Source organism: Heterocephalus glaber, unplaced genomic scaffold (assembly GCF_053883595.1).
Source record: "Heterocephalus glaber isolate CG9 unplaced genomic scaffold, H.glaber_assembly_v1.0 deba00000594, whole genome shotgun sequence".
NCBI classification, from domain to species: domain Eukaryota; kingdom Metazoa; phylum Chordata; class Mammalia; order Rodentia; family Bathyergidae; genus Heterocephalus; species Heterocephalus glaber.
Genome location: NW_028258151.1, coordinates 21,929,244 through 21,946,416, shown reverse-complemented (window position 1 = coordinate 21,946,416; position 17,173 = coordinate 21,929,244). Strand labels below are relative to the sequence as shown.

At 34.7% G+C, this 17,173-nt stretch overlaps 1 protein-coding gene across 1 annotated transcript in view; it reads left to right on the top strand.

Annotated features, from left to right (window-relative positions):
* Cstf3 (cleavage stimulation factor subunit 3) overlaps nucleotides 1-17,173 on the top strand; it is a 73,576-nt gene that overhangs the window by 9,940 nt on the left and 46,463 nt on the right. Inside the window, exons 2-3 of the mRNA XM_004852073.3 lie at nucleotides 4,891-4,992; nucleotides 5,116-5,211. Of these exons, the coding sequence (XP_004852130.1) occupies nucleotides 4,891-4,992; nucleotides 5,116-5,211 (198 nt within the window). The remainder of the gene's footprint in view (nucleotides 1-4,890; nucleotides 4,993-5,115; nucleotides 5,212-17,173) is intronic.

Here is a 17,173-nt window from a genome sequence, read left to right as displayed (position 1 = left end):
GAAGTTTTATGCTCCAGAAGAATACCCATGAACACTGGAAGATAGTTACTTCAGTTGTCTTAAGTTTCTTGGTTTTGTCCTGTAGTGGTTGTCACTGAACTCAGGGTCTTGGTTGTGCTAGGCAAGCACACTACCATTACACTATATCTCCTGCCTCTGAATCTCTAAATGCAAAATTGAACATCCTTGTTTTGTTTGTTTTTGGTACCAGGGATCGAACTCAGGACCTTTAGCTTGTGAGGCAGGTGGCAGCACCACTGAGCTAAATCCCCGGCCCCAAACATCCTTGTAAGAGTATGTGTGGGTGAGGGAATACAACGGTAAACCTCGGCAGTGATTTTTTTTCATCGATCTCCACTTCCTTCAGAGAGAACAAGTGATAAATCTTAGAACCAAGAGAAAAATGACCATCCTTATAATTTAGTAATCTGTGTAAGATATTATCAGGTTTATTCTAGAAACTTGAACTTCCGTGCTGCTAAAAGAAATCCAGAGCTATATCTGGTAGGATTCTTTGTCTACACTTTGCCCCTTTGTCCATCTGTTGTCGTGTTTCACAGTGATTTTGGTTTTGTCCGTACTTGTTTTCTGCACTTTGTTTAGTCTCTTTGTCTATGGTTTCAGGTCATTTTAAGTACTCTTTTCCTCCAAATTTTCCCTGATTAACAAGATACCATTATTGTCTCTCCCCTTTTTTGGTACTGAGAATTGAACCCACATCTCCACTACTAAGCACTTGCCCTGCCACTGAACTACACTCCCAGGGTCCCCATGCCTTCCACCCCCGTTTTTGATTTACAGTACGGGGAATTGAACCACAAGGGCTTTTGCACTGGGCAAGGCTCCCACCCCCACTGCTACCTCTTTTTAAATTTTTTATTTCAAGACAAGGGCTCCCACAGTTGCCTGGACTAGATTCCAATTTGAATCCTCTTGGCCTCAGCCTCCCAGAGTGCTGGTAGGTTTGCACTACTATGCCCAGCTTACCTGTAGCCTGTTTTATTTCTGAGGAGAGGTTTTGTTTTGTTTTTTTCAGACAGTGTCTCAGACTGGTCTTGAACTTTATGTAGCCTAGGCTCACCTTGAACTCGCAGCAATCCTCCTGCATCAGCCTCCTGAGTGCTGGGATTACACTCCTGTGCCACCATGCCCGGCCCAGAGAGGTTTATTTTAACTAACACTTTTTATTTTGAGACATCCCACTAAGTTGTGAAGCTGACCTTGAATTTGTGATTCTTTTGCCCACAGGTTCCTGAATAGCTGGGATTTACAGGCTTCTGCCACCACGCCTGTCTCTGATTTCATAATTTTAAAAATTATTAGCACCAATTAACTCAAGCAGTCGTATTATGTTTTAGTTCCTGTATCAGTTTTACTTCTTAATTTACTAATATCATTTTATAGTTGGTATCTCACAAATTCTAGTTTACTTTTTTAAAATGTTTTTTGTATGTCCAAGATATAAACCCTTTGAAAATAGTCTTATTTTGTTGTATCCCAAGAACCCTTGGGAACATGTCTGGCACATAGTAGATAGTGAGCAGATACTTCTCAGGTGATTAGTTAAAATCAGAGCAGAGGGCTGTACAGTATGAAGAAGTGTGTGTGTGTGTGTGTGTGTGTGTGTGTGTGTGTTCTGATTGCCCATACTTTAAGCCTAATACCACAGAATTGTAGCATATTACTAGCTGCCCTGCCTTGTTATTTTTAGTGACTACAAATCCCATAATTGATTTAACACAGGTCCTTTTCTACATGGGGATTTAAAGTTTTTATTTTTCTTTTTTCTGGTACCGGAGATCGAACTCAGGACCTTGTGCTTGCAAGGCAGGCAAGGTGCCACTGAGCTAAATCCCCGGGCCCAGATTTAAATTATTTCTATTCCCATGCAGTTACAGTCTGCTAGCTGATTCTCTTAGCATATACATCTTTGTGCACATGTGCAGTAAAGATGTTACAAGTAGAATTCACTGTCAAACATATCAAATTTTGATCAATATTAGTGCTGCCCCTCCCCATTAATGTGTGTTTCTGCATGATCTGTATCTTAGGGGTTATATTAGCATTTCTTTTGAGTGAAAAATTAACTCTTCTTTTTCTGTGAACTGTTTTTATACTTTGTTCATTTTCATCCTTTCTTTCCTTTGCAGTATTGGGGGTTGAACCCAGGACTTTGTGCCTGTTATGCAAATGCTCTACCTTCAAGTTCTACCTTCAGCCCCCTTTGTCCATTTTATTCTTGAATCACTGGTCTTTTTTACATTACTGGCTGGATTTATACTAATAAATTTAATACTTTGTTGTATGTGTTAGACTTTTTTTAAGTTTGTCCTTTGGCTTTCATTTTGATACTTTTCTCATGGAGGAATTTAAACCTTTAAATAATTTGCTCTGTTTTTTTGAGACAGGGTCTCACTGAGTTACTCAGGCTAGGCTCAAACATGGGATCCCTCACCTCAGCACCCCAGAGTGGTGGGATTACAGGGTTGTTCCACTGTGCCCAGCCAGTAACTTTTCTCCGAAAAGGTTTATAAAAAGTCTTTCCTATGCAAAGATACATTTTAATGTTTTCCTCTAGTTCTTTCTTATGTGAATGTGTTTTTTATTTTTTGTGTGGGTGTTAGAACTGAGAGCCTTATGCATGCTCAGCACTCACTCTTAACATTGAGCAATATCTCCAACCCATTGTTTGTTTGTTTATTTTGGAACTGGGTATCAAACTCAGGACCTTGCCAGGCAGGTGTGGCGACACTGAGCTACATCCCTGGCTCATTTTGTTTATGCTTAAATATTTGATTTATCTTGAATTTATTTTTGTAGAATGGGTAAAATAGAAATTTGACTTTATTTTGATAAAAGTTTGACTTACACCTATTCTAACAGATGATTATAGTATTTAATCCACTGTTGTCACACAACGTGTGATTTTCATTATTTGCTGATTTCCTGTGTATTTTTCTTTCTGAACCATCTTGGTCCAGTGGTTAGTTTGTTACTTTTACCAAATTGTAGTTTTATATGCTTTACTATATAAAGAAATTTGCCAGGCCTAGTGGCATACACTTGTAATCTCAGCATTTGAGAGGCTGAGACAGGAGGATCACTGTGAGTTTGAGGCCAGCCTTGGCTAGTATACTACATACTGTGTAGTCCAAGTCTGCCTTGGACTACACTGTGCTACTCTGTCTCAAACAAAAGAAAAAAATCCCAATTATAAAGAAATATATATATATGATATAATGTGGGTGGAGCCAGTAGTCCTCCTTTATAAATTATTTCTAGTTGTTATTTATTATTTCACTTACAAAAGCTCATATATTAGTAAAACAACATAATTGTCATTCACATTACAATAGAATTTTAGGACATTTTTCTTTTTAAATGAATTTGTAGTTTTTAGGGATACAAGCTACTTTATTCCAAAGAGTATCTCCCAGGTAATTTTTCTCTAGAACGATAAGTTTTGAAACTTTTTGTTTTTGTTTTTGTTTTTTTTGGTACTGAGGATTGAACTCAAGACCTTGTGATTTCAAGGTAGGCACAGTGCCCCTGAGCTAAATCTCCAGCCCTGAGTTTTGAAACTTTTCTAAACTGATAATTCCACTTAAAAGAAGAAAAAAAAGGGAAGATGGTAGGGGCAGTGCTTTCTTCCTTATCCATGAATATTGTCAGTGTTTATTGCCGTGCTATAGATTTCACGATGTCCTGAGGAAAAGGCAAAACAAAACTTAAGAGTAAAGTTTATTGACTTACCTGATTTGAGAGTCAATTTCTGTAGTACATAAAGATTTCTGAACAATAATTTGAGAAGTTATGTTTTGGTGCTAACTACCTTTTTAGGTTTTGGGATTTGGTTTTGTTGTGTTTTAAGGGGTTGGTTGGTGGGTGGGTTGGTTTTTACACGATGCTGGGAATTGAATCCAGGAGGCTGCAGGCACTAACCCCTGCGCAATCCCCAAAACCCCAAGATTAAATTTCTGTAATAAAAATAAAACTGTCTTAATAAAGAGGTTGGAGAATTGAGGGGGAGGGGGTCACCTGTACTTCCATTGCCTGAACATGATATAAGCATTTTAAATGTTTCTTTTTTATTTATAATTTTTATTGTGCTTTATATAGTTTACAAATCTTGTCTTAAAATTTTTTACATCAAGATAAAATTTCTGTATCATTTCATGCTTTTTCTTTTCTGTGGCTCACAGTGAATATCTTTAACAGCAGTGTTCCTCAAACATGGTCTAGATTTTTGTTTTTCTTCAAAGAATTCATGAGTTCACACTGTTCCTAAAAAATCCAAGGCAAACTCTTGTAGTCTCTGCCGGATTGCTTGAGCCTTGGTGTTCAAGCCCAGCCTGGTCAAGGTAGAGAGACCCTGACTCAAAAAGGAAATCTGAGATTTTTTTGTTTTCTCTCTTAATCTGTAAAAAGTGTGTGGTGGAATTTTTCAGGGTTTTTTTGTTTTGTTTTGTTTTTTGAAACAGGGTCTCACTATATATATATATATAGTTCAGGCTGACATCGAACTCAAAGGCAATCCTCCTGCCCCAGCCTTCAAAGTGCTGGGGCTACAGGCGTGTACTACCATGTCCAGCTCTCACTGAATTTTTTGAGAGGGGTCCTGTGAGAACTGCAGCTATATATTTAATATTAAATTGGTACTCAATATAAAAGCTTCTAATTGAATAAAATAATCACTTGATTTCATTCTTATTCATGTAGCTTCTGATAAAGTATTCAGTGCATAGATTCTAGAAAATAGTTTTCTAAGAGGATAATTTAATGTTTTATATTCTGATTGCATGTAAGAACTTACATATTCTTGAATTAAATTAGGCATGATATTTTTTAAGCAGTAATTTCAGTTTGTTATTTTTTTTTTTTTTCCTTCAGGCAGCTGAGTATGTCCCAGAGAAGGTGAAGAAAGCCGAAAAGAAATTAGAAGAGAATCCATATGACCTTGATGCTTGGAGCATTCTCATTCGAGAGGCACAGGTTTAGTGATAATAGGATTACATTTCCTTCTCTATGGGTCCAATCACACTACTTGGTTCTGCAGTAAATGATATTTTCATAATCCTAACATTGTAAATGCTGTTTATTGGTTTTCAATTTTAGAATCAACCTATAGACAAAGCACGGAAGACTTATGAGCGCCTTGTTGCCCAGTTCCCCAGTTCTGGCAGATTCTGGAAACTGTACATTGAAGCAGAGGTTAATATTTTATTTTACTTTTTCTTATATAGCATCTGATGGGAATTGAAGCATACACATTATAGTGATAGAAAACAAATTAGGAGCATAGCACAACTAGGACAAGGAGGATTTAAAATGTCTCTTGCCCTTATTTTGTAAAATAGGTATGAAGGAGTAATTAAAATGAATTTTTGAAATTTGGGTCTTTGACAAGTTGATGATTGTTGCATTTTGGAGTTGCAACAACATTAAAACAGTTTCAATGGTATTGGAGTGCTTTAGCCTTTTATTTACTTGTCATGTGTCAATTTATTGCCTCCTGTGTCATTTATTTAGAACTCATTTTTCTTTTTCCTACTTGCAAACTAATATGAATGGGATTATATGAAAATACAGAAATGTTAACTTAGTTTCATAAAGTATTTTGAGTGTCCGGTGAAATGAAACATTTAAGAGAAGAGTTATTTTGTAAAATGCATGGTTTGTCAGTTTAAGCACTTCAATAATTTAAAGAAGTCCCCCCCCCCCGTAAGATAAAGTTTACATTATTTAAGAATAAGTTGACGTGACTCAAACTTTCAGTCATAATTTACCCGATGAGATACTTTCATTTCTTTTTTTCTTTTATCTATCTAGAAATTTGAAATCAGTCATTTATTTTAAAGAGTAAAGACCCCATTCTTGATTTTGATTAGAAGGAAAATGTTAATTTTAAAGACTGAAATTAGCAGTCAAAAGAATAACAATTGACACCAAGTAATCATTTTCAGGTTATAAATTAATGGGAAGAAAGGGGTGAAATAGAAATAACTGATATCTACATTAAGGTGAAAATGATAACCATTTATTTTTATAACTTTAAAAACTTAAGCAGCATTTTTATTTTTAATAGTAACTTTGTAATATAAATAAACATAATTAGTACATTGCAGCCTCAACAAAATGTTTTTCACTATAACTGAAATTTGATAATATGTGGGTCTGTTTTAGACCCTTTCAAAGGACTTTAGGTATCAGAGTATGGAATAGACTTCCCCACAACACAGTGTTACCTGTGACTTGTCCTCAGAATGGACCCAACAACAGCAGATTTAAATAGAGGCTACAGTGTACTCATTGAATTTGCGTTAAAGTTTAGATTGTATTACTTTCTGGGGAGGAAAATTACTGGACAACAGCAGGAACATTGTGTATGTTTTTGTGTGTGTGGTTGTGTATGTGATCTGTATGTGCATTTGTATGTGTGAGTGCGATTGTACCTTATGTGGAGTCTGGTAGTTTTGGCCCATGACCGTATCCTTAAGGTTTCACCACCTACTCTCTGGAACCATTTCTTTCCTTCATATATTTAAATCACCAAAGTAGACAGGCATGAAACTGAACAGGTGAGTCCTGTGTGAAGTATGCTGAAGCCAGTGCTGTTTCTAATGAACAGTAATTCATTAAAGCAAGGAACCTGGATCACCTGCACCTGGTCTATGTCCTAGTCTGACATTGCAAACATACAGTACTGTACTAGCTTATATATAAATTCATCAGAAACAAACAATTGATGCACAATTGTTTTTGTATAATGAAGTCATAACTTTGAGTATTTGAAATTTTTTCTTAACAATGTATAGACATTATTAAGAATGCATTTTATTATAGCATAAGGGAAACTGAAACTGGCAGTTACATTCTGTGATTATGAACACAATGAACTTGCTTCTTCCATTTCCTAAATACAACATACAAACTGCCTTCTGTAAAAGAATTCCAAGAAAAAGCAGATCTTACTCCAAGTGGCTTAAAATTGTCCATAACAAGCTTGTTTAATAGAATATCTCAGACCTGCTAGCAGTTGCCTAATTTATTTAGTTGGTATTATATGCAGTTATTTTACACATCACACATACACAAATATGTATGTATAAAACATACAAAATATATGTATAAATTACCTCTTGAAAAATGATAACAAGTATATATGTATGTATACATTTAAAATTTCATATTTCTGGTTTAGGAGTTAAGATGTTAAATTGCTGATTTTCAGGAGTACATACCTGAGCTGTATTTTTCTCTCTTCTGATTTGCTCTTTTTCTTTTTTAATCTTCATGTTTTACCTTTTTGTTTGGCCTGTGAAAGGCTAAAATTTTCTTTGGTCATGTCACTCAGTGTGGCTTTTATTTTTGGAGAAAACACTTAACCTATTTTTAAGACTTTTAAGGCATCTGGACTGATAATGTCTTTACATTCAAAATAATACTGTTTATATAACATCTTGTATACATTCTCAAGAAAATAAAGTTTGCTAATACATTGTTGTAACTCAGTAAGTACTTCATGGTGGGAAAATTGGATGTTTATATTAGCTAAATTAATATGTCTGGTTGTATGTTAGTTTGTTTTTCCCTATAGAAAATACATAACATCTTAAATAAGAAAACATAATTTGCTTCCCCAGGGAAATTTGCACATCCTACTTAAGTACAAAGAAGCAAAGGAAAAAGGTCATTTTTTAAAATCTTTTTTTTAAAATTTGAGGCATCAGTTGAAAATGCGAGCATATCCTAAGTATTTAGAAAAGAAGGGAATGATACTTGAATATCAGCATTTCTCTTATCAGTAAGAATTTAGCAGTACCTAACTACTTGTGTAAAATTTGGATTTAAAAATGTTAGATCTAATTCCTTCTCCACTTAGATTTTCTGTCTACAGTATTGAAATTGTTGAAGGTAAAATCCTTGTCCTAGTGAGTGGCCATTTAGTATCAAACTATTTATTTATAATATAATTTTAAAAATTAGGCCTAGTTACTTTAGTGTTGTGTATAATATTTAGATCTAATTACAAATCCTTAAAACATTGCTTTATTTTTGCATTCCAGAACTATTTCATATGATTTAATAAGAGAACAAGCTATTGTATTTTTCTTTAGCACTAACACTCATGAAGTATATATACTGTCAAAATATGACCTCCATGATATGAACCACTACTGTTTGTTATTGCTTTGATGTTTTTCATAAAGGAAGCATTTTTCTATATCTCCAGCTCTACTTAATTGTGTTTAAATTCTTAAATGCACTTTATATTCTTGAGTTTAGAAATGCAAGTTTTTTAACACTTGGGGTGTTCCAAGTCAACCTTAGTACTCTTTACAGAACACTGTTTACAGTGAGCAAAATGTCATTTGAGAAGAGCTATCCAGTTTTGCCATACTCCCCCCATATTAGGCTTCTGTAGCTTTTCTCATAATTAGGTAATCAATACGACAACGTGTAAGCTACAGTATTTCTATGGTTAGAAGTAATTGGTTTTTCTTGGAGTCACATGTGTAAGAAATTTTCCATCTGAAGGATGTTTTTTATTGGTAGCTGAAGGAGAAATGAAGAAGGTAACACTGCTGATTAATAGCAACAATGTATCTTACTGTCTGTGAAAGCTGTAATTCTTTAATAAAACTATATAGAGAATTGATTGCTTTTTATTTAAAATTTAAAACTATAAATTCTTTTCTCTATACCTGGCTTTTCTTTATAATTAGTAGGTCGTGAACTATAAATACCATTTTTTTTCAAAATAACCTTTCTTCCTGGAAAAGACTTAAAAGTTACCTTGGAAAATGGAAGTGAATTCAGGATGGAACATGAGTGCTTAAATTGAAATAAATTTCTCTACTGTTGATTCTGTTTTAATGCCTTTACATAGCAATTTAAATTACTGTATTAAAATGTTTTGTATATATTGAGCAATGTAATTTAAAATGAAGATAAAATTATCATAGGTTATGACAATTCCTATACTTCGGCTTGTAGCCTTTTAAAAAATCTGTACTCTTATAGATCTATATGCTTCCTGTTTGTAATAAATGTTGGTCCATGTCTGTGTGGTTATTCAGATTTCACTCTAGAATAATACGGTTTTTTTAACCTATGATTTCTTAAATGTGTATATAAAGGTAGAATAGATATAAAAAAACAGGAAGTACTTGTAAACACAACGGAGTGATCAAACATCTGAATGTGCTTTGAATAATTATACTATTTGATAGGCCAAAAAAGTATTTGCATGTTCACTATTATAAAAAATTATTTTAGGTTTCATTGAAATGTTTTATTTCATCCTACCCTATCCATGACTGTAGCAATAGTGTTTAGATGTTGTCACTTCTGTTAACACAGTCTACATTTTACCCCCTTTGGGCCTTTCCATCCAAGGCATTTTGTACTAAAAACTGTTTGCAAAAGAACATAGCCCACTTCAGTTAACATTTCCTTAAACAAAACCTTTTTTTCTCTTTTTACCTTATGATTTTTTTCTTTTATTTAAAATGTATCCATTTATTTTCACATAAAATACTGTGCCAGTCAACTTAATTTGTCTTTATATCACTCAACTTTCTCAAGCAAAATTATAATCTATAGTCCTTGATAAACATTGGGGGGGAGTGTTCATTTTCTTCTGTAAAGACTCCTAAGTTGTAACCTATTGTCTTTTATTTAATGAGTTATATATCTGAAAGTGTGGGAAAGGACATATAAAATGAATGTACATTTTAAAATTAGTTGTGAAACAAAGTATTGGGTCCTGCAGTTTGATATTTTCTTAACTGTCTCTGGCCATACCACCCTGAACGTGCCCAATCTCTGATATTTTCCTAACAGTAGGAATATCTGAGCCTAAGTTGCTCAATCATTTGCAGAATAACCTAATACTTAACATGTAACACCTAATACTTTTTTTTTTAATTATTTTTGGTACTGGGGATTGAACTTGGGTCCTTCCGCTTGCGAGGCAGGTGGCGGAACCACTGAGCTAAATCCCCGGCCCAACACCTAATACTTTTTAAAAAATACAATCATGAAGATCATAGTGGATTATTTTGATGTGTGACACCCCAACCCATCCCTGTCCCAAGATGTATGACAATCCACTCAAGCTGGGCATGGTGGCAGATGCCTGTAATCCCAGCACTTGGGAGGCTGAGGCAGGAAGATTGCCTGCCATGAGTTTGAGGCCAGCCTAAGCTACATGGTGAGTTCAAGGCCAACCTGAACTACATGAGACCCGGTCTCAAAAAACCAAAAACAAAAGGGAAAAAGCTCTAACATGGCATCCATGAATAAACATAAGCACACTTAGGCCAATCCTATATTGCAGAACTAGAACTGTATTTGGAAATAGAACTAGTTTCATCCCACAAAAGCCTTTCTAAGGGAGCTCACCATTTGCGCCTAGAACCAAACGTAGCAACAGACAAAACACAGACCACTCAAAGTCAGAGGCTCATATTTTCTAGGAAGCTTATTTTTATTTTGTTTAATGGTTCAACTCTGAAACAGCTTTTTGAATGAATTTGTTTAAGGCATTGTCAGGAAATGTCTGAAATCTTGCCTGTGATACCTACTAAAGGTGCACTATTATAAATGTGGACAAGAATGCCTTTGTTAGCTTATAAACTTAAAAAATTTTTAAATTACTAATCTTTTGCTGTTAGTGAATTCCTAACAGAAAACAAATAGTTGGTTAATATAATGATGTAATAGTTTGAAATGTATAGTTTTTTTTTTCCTCCCCTCATGGAATCCACAGCAGTTTGAACAAAAATGGTGCGTATTTGCTTGGATACAACTTGTTGAGAAACTCCTCTCCTTTTCTAAGGCTCAGGGAAGCATAATATGGGTAAGTTATGAGTCCTTCAAACAATTTTCTATTTGGAGATGATAACTAATACTTCTAAAGAAATCCACATCAAAGGCAGGATTAAAAGTCTTGAACTAACACACAGAAGTATAATAAGGTTCAAATATAATAGGGTTCCAGAGCTTGTTTTGATATTTCTAAAAGCAATTCCATTTATGTGATAAGACATGTTTAATTGGAGTACAAAATTTTAGTGCTCTCAAATGCAGTTGACATAATCTTCCTTTACCCAAAAATTTATATATGGCCTTTTTTATGGTAATGAAATTTCAGCACCTTTTCATAATGTATTTGAAGGGTATCTAATGATGATTTCCTTGAAAAATCTTCACTCCCCAAACTGAATACAAGTATTCTGTATATAAAGTCAAGATGTATATTGTTTCAAAGGTTAATCATCATTCTCCCCTCCCCCACTGTCCTTTTCAAGACGGAGTCTTGCTATGTAGTTCAGGCTGGCCTCAAACTCTCGGTCATCTTCCTGCCACAGCATCCTCAGTGCTGGGATTACAGATGTGTGGCACTATGCCCAACTAGCCTCTTCACTGTACATGAAGAAGAAACTATGTTTTGGAGCTAAAGCTTACACACTTCACTGCTTTAGGACCACTCCAAAGGCTTTAACGTATATTGGCCTTTAAATTAGCAGACTGGTATTGCTGGTTCAATTTCCAAAGGATGAATGTATGGTGTCTGTTTTGGTGGGTGTTTCTGGCAGCCAGTTTGGGAAATTGAGGCTTTAGATGAGGACAGAAATTGAGTCTTACTGTCAGTGTATCATGTCTGGCAAAACATTCACTGTGCTTGGCAGAACACTAGTTAACTAGAAGTCTTAGGCATCTAACCTGCTTGGGAATATTGTGACTTTTAAAGATGTACAGTCAGGGATAGGATTGTGTCATTTTTAGCTTTGACCTTTTAAAGAATCATAACATCTAAGGAAGTTCAACTGTAACTAGAAGTCACTTAAGCTGCAGAATGTGGCTTAAAAGAATTACCTGCAATTTTGTTTTTTATATAGTACCTGTACCCTTTGTACAGTTGAAAGAATACCACATACTGATATTTTCAGTTAGCTAACATCCATTCACTGGTAATTAGGTTTTACAAATATGTCCATACTTACTGGAGTGTCCTTAAAGACTCAACCATTTTTAATGAATGTGGTATTATTTAAAAGTATTAAAATATTTATTGGCTTTTTCTGCTTGTATTTTGGAGGGGTTTTTTGTTGTCATCCCCTCCACCCAACCCTACCCAGGATCTCAGGTTGACCTTGAACTATGTAGCCCAGGCTGGTCTCAGACTCCTAGTAATTGATCCTCCTGGCTCAGCTTCCCAAGGGCTGGGATATTTATTGACTTGACAATTTTGAAATCAAATATGACTGAAAGCAAACCAGTGGTAATTTTAACATGGTTTTTCCAGGTATAATTAAGAATCACGAGTAAAAATTTGAATATGGAAAATGACAAAACAGGCTAGGGATGTGGCTCAGTGGTAGAGTGCTTGCCTAGCATGTTTCAAGGACCTGGTTTGATTCCCAGCACTGCCACCTCCAAAAAACCAGTACTGTGCTATACAACATACTCTGATAAAAGTGAAGTGCCACCTGAGGGAATTTAAGATACATTGGGTAGATGTCAACAGTACCTTTATGATATTTGTACATTTCTTTTTAATTCCCTCATCTGCCATTTCCTTCGACCACGGCTTTTGGCTGTTGTATAGCAATTAAAATTCTAGGGCTGAGGATGTAGCTCAGTGGCACTGCACCTGCCTGGCAAGCATAAGGTCCTGAGTTCAATCCCTAGTACTGGAAAAAAAATTCTGAAGGTTTTGTGGTTCTTGCAGTTGGGGTATAACAGATGAGGAAATCTTTAAAGCATCATTATTTCAGTGATTAGTATACAATTTGGATCTTGAGCCATAAATACTGATCAGAGGGAATGACATCATTTAATCTTTATTATGGGTTGAATAATGAGCATTGCTCTTTAAAATGATGCCTCTTTTGATTACACATATGCACCATTACACCTGGCTAAACAAAATATTTTTGCAGACTGTTTTCATTCTTGTGAGGCTGAATGACTCTGAGCAGTCAATTTTAGTTTGTACATGGAAACCACAAAGAAATCCCAAAGTCTCAGAAGGAATTGATGTTGATGGCAAAAGAAAATTTGCAGCTTACACATTAGAGTTCCCTCTGAAACATTATTTTGGGAACTTAAAGTATTGCCTGTCTTTTTTTATGATTTTATAGCTATACTTTGTTTATGTTATGGTTCCCTTTCTATAAAATGTTATTTTTAGTGATTAAAAAAGATCTCTGGTTTGGAAAAATAAAACGATGCCCCTTTTTTTGGACCCTGAGTATTGAACACGGGTTCTTAGCAGTGATCTGCATTCTCAACCCTTGTTTGTTGAGACAACATCTCTAAATTGCTCAGACTGGGCTTGAACTTGGAATCCTCCTGCCTTAGTATCCTAGAATACTAGAATTGCAAGCATGTACCACCACTCTAGCTCTTAAAAGCAAAGTTATAAGTACAATGCAAAATTCTTCCATATGTGCTTCATGCTGGTTGACCAGTTTAATATTTTGATAGGTAGTCATTCTTTGGTATGCCTAGGGAATTAGTTCCAAGACCCAAAATCCATGGATGCTCCTGTCCTTTGTATAAAATGTAACATACATTCTGTAGTTTTAAATCATCAGAGGATTATTTAAACATGAATACCATGGTGGCTATACTGTATTGTTTAGGGAGTAGTGACAAGGAAATCCTAAGTGTTTAATACATATACAGTTCCTTTTTTTCTCAGTATTTTCAGTCCAGAGTTGATCAGATCTGTGGATCAAGAACACATTTGTAGGGCCAGCTGTATATACTTTATTGTCTATATTTTTTCTTGAACTGTAAGTGATTTTAGTTGTTAACATTCAGACTTAAAAACTTTGGTATATATCTTTATGATAGATAACAATTGTTATTCGGAAAATTCAGTAATTTGCAGTATTTTTTCAGTGATGACTATAACAGTTTTCTTCTGAATCAGTAATCCAAGATCATTATTCAGGGAAGAATTATCAATAGGTCATAAAGCATTCCTCTGTCATCTTTGATGTGTAACATCCTCAGCCTTAAATTTGTTTGATGCTTCCTCATTAGATTTAGTTCGCATGTTTACAAAAACGTGTACTTGTCCCTTATTGGTAGTTTTAATGATCTAGTTGAGACATTCATCAGTTTCTCAACTATTTTTCTTTTGTAATTAGTAGAAAAAAATTATATAAGGAGCAGAACTTACAGATCCATGGTACAGTGTGTGCTTAGCATGTGCAAGGACATGGGTTGAATTCCAGCACAGATACGTAAAAGATACTGCAGAAACTAAACAATCTATTTCTCATCCAACAATTGCCTACCATATTTAGGACCTATTCTGTTCTTCCCTGAAACAGTGATATTTTTCCATTAAATTATCTAGTGCTTTTCAGTATGTTTATTCTTGATTATAAACAGGTAGTCCATTAATATCTAACACTCTTAAGCTCATTGTTTATGATTGAAAACTACTTCCCTCTGTATCATGGGTTTTTTTTTTTTTAAAGAAGCTTACTAATGAGTGTTGACTTTAGGATTTTAGTGGTTTTTGATTGTTGCAAGTTTTTAAAAATACAAGTTTTAAAAAATAGACGTCAGTAATGCTCATTAGTTCTATCATAAAGCAATTGGGAAAGATTTAAAAATTGCTCCCCTATTTATTAGGGGGTAGAGAAATTTTAAATTTTATTAATTTATTTTTGAGATTGGTACTGCTATGTTGTCCAGGACAGTGTTAAAGTTGATGATGTAGCACAGGCTGGCCTCAACCTCCCAAGTGATGAGATTACAGACATGTACCACTATGCTTGCCTGAAATTTAAATTTTAATAACTACCGTAGCCTACATGAAATAATGTATTTTGTTTTATTTAATGTATCAAATGGAAAAATCACATGAATTTATGTAAGTTGTTTAAAAGTGATATTTTTCACCTCAAAAGTTTACAAAATCAAGATCATCTACATATTGATGTTGACAAATGCTGTGTTTTTGAACTGCTAGTTTAATTTCTCAGACATTTGAAGCGTAACTTCAAAAATTGGTAACGCTGGGCCGGGGATTTAGCTCAGTGGTTTTGCCGCCTGCTGCGCAAGCACAAGGACCCAAGTTTGATCCCCGGTACCAAAAAAAAAAAAAAAATTGGTAACACTTTACAGGAAATAAATTTTTTCTTAGCAATTAAAGATGTTCGAGCTGGGCATGGTGGCACATGCCTGTAATTCCACCACTCTCAGGGATTGAGGCAGGAGGATTGTTTTGAGTTCAAGCCCAGTCTGGGCTTCATAGTGAGTTTAAGGCCACCCTAAACTACAGTGAGACCTTATCTCAAAAAACCACACACACAAAAGTTTTAGAATGCTTACCTATGGAAGTGGAATTTACCAAAAAGTGAGCTGTTATATGAATTTGGATTTTCTGAGTTCACAGAATAGTTTAAAAGATTTAAAGAACCAATATTCTCAGTGAAAACTATTAAATTTAATCATATTTAGGGTGCTAGGGTCTTATTCTTGGCTATGTGTCTCAATTACAAAGTCAGAACTTTACTCTCTATATGTTACTGTAACAATGACCTAATCATTTTTGATAGCATAGAGAAGATAAGTTTTAAAAGTTACTGACTTAAAGAAATGCAAGAAACTTACAGATTGTAAAGGGTACTGCATAAAAATGAGAACGATAGAATTTAGAATATGGAAACCTAGGATTTTTTTTTGATACTGGAGATCGAACTTGGGATCTTGCACTTGCGGGGCAGGCCTGAGCTAAATCGTGGCCCAAGATTTTGTTGTTGTTACCAGGGATTGAATTTATGACCTCATGCTTGTGAGGCAGGCGCGGTGCCACTGAGCTAAATCCCTGGCCCCCTCCTAGGATTTTCTACTATAGCTCTTCCACAGAATTGTGATGTTCAGGCAAATGATTCAGTCTTTTTTTAGACAAATGATTTAATCTTTTTTTATTTTTTTATTATGAAAAATTTTTAAACATTTGAAAGCACCTTATGCCTAGCCTCAGTGGTATTTATGTTTTGCTTTGAATGTTTTCTGTTTATATAAAGAATATTGTCCTATAAAACCAGTCTCTACCACAATTAAAAGGAACAGTGGTGTTCTAATGTAATTTAATAACCTGCTTACTTAACTATTCTAGGTTCATTGATTGATAAAATTATTTGGCTATTATACCCAGTAGTTTTTTTCCTGTAGTACCTTGTGTTTAGAAATCTGCTTACCACATAGGTTTCATGTTATTTCCAATTTGCTGCTTTATCAAAATGCAAAAATAAATATGTATTCAGGTGTTTCTAATAACCTGTAAGCTATGATATAAATGGAAAGTTCAATGAACTATTCTAGACCAGAGTTACCTATTGAACTGTCACTGGAGGAATAGGAAAAAGTATTCTTTACTACAAAGAGGCAACTTTAACCTGTTTTACTCTGAATTTTAATATATTTGTACTAAGCTACAGTTTTTGCCACTCTTACCCAAAATATGGAATTGTATTGGAATTTCTAAAAGTAAGAAAGTGTTTTTCAGGTGCATTTTTATAAGTGTAGATCTGTAGTATTCCTTAATTCAATGAAAAAGTATATAAGGGAACTAGTAGTGCATGCCTATAATCCCAGCTACTCAGGAGGCTGAGGCAGGAAGATGGCAAGTTCTAGGCCAACCTGCCCCTCTTGATACCAGCTCAAAAAAAAAACACAAAAAACTCTGGGGATATAATTTAGTGGTAGAGCACCTCTGGGTTTGACCTCCAGTACTGCAAAAATAAAAACATGAGACCACATGAATTGCAAACATACTAATAAAAAATTATTAAAAACCAAATATTGGAAGTGAGGTAGTTTATAAAACTAGATTTTTGAAGTAAAATGTGTGGACTTAAATTTTTTTTCAAACTTCATTGTTGAGTTATTTATGATTTTCATTTTTTAAAAATTTGTCTCAATAGTAACAGCTAATATATGTTGGGGTTGTAATATATTCTTCTATACCCAGCTCCTTCATACTTTTCCATAAAGTTAAGGAATATTGCAGGTCTACACTTAAAATATAACTGAGAAGCACTCGCTTTTTTAGAAATTCTGAAACCCCAACAGTTCAGGCATACAATCCCAGCACTCTTATCAGGCTGAAGCAGAAGGATTGCAAGCTACACCTCAG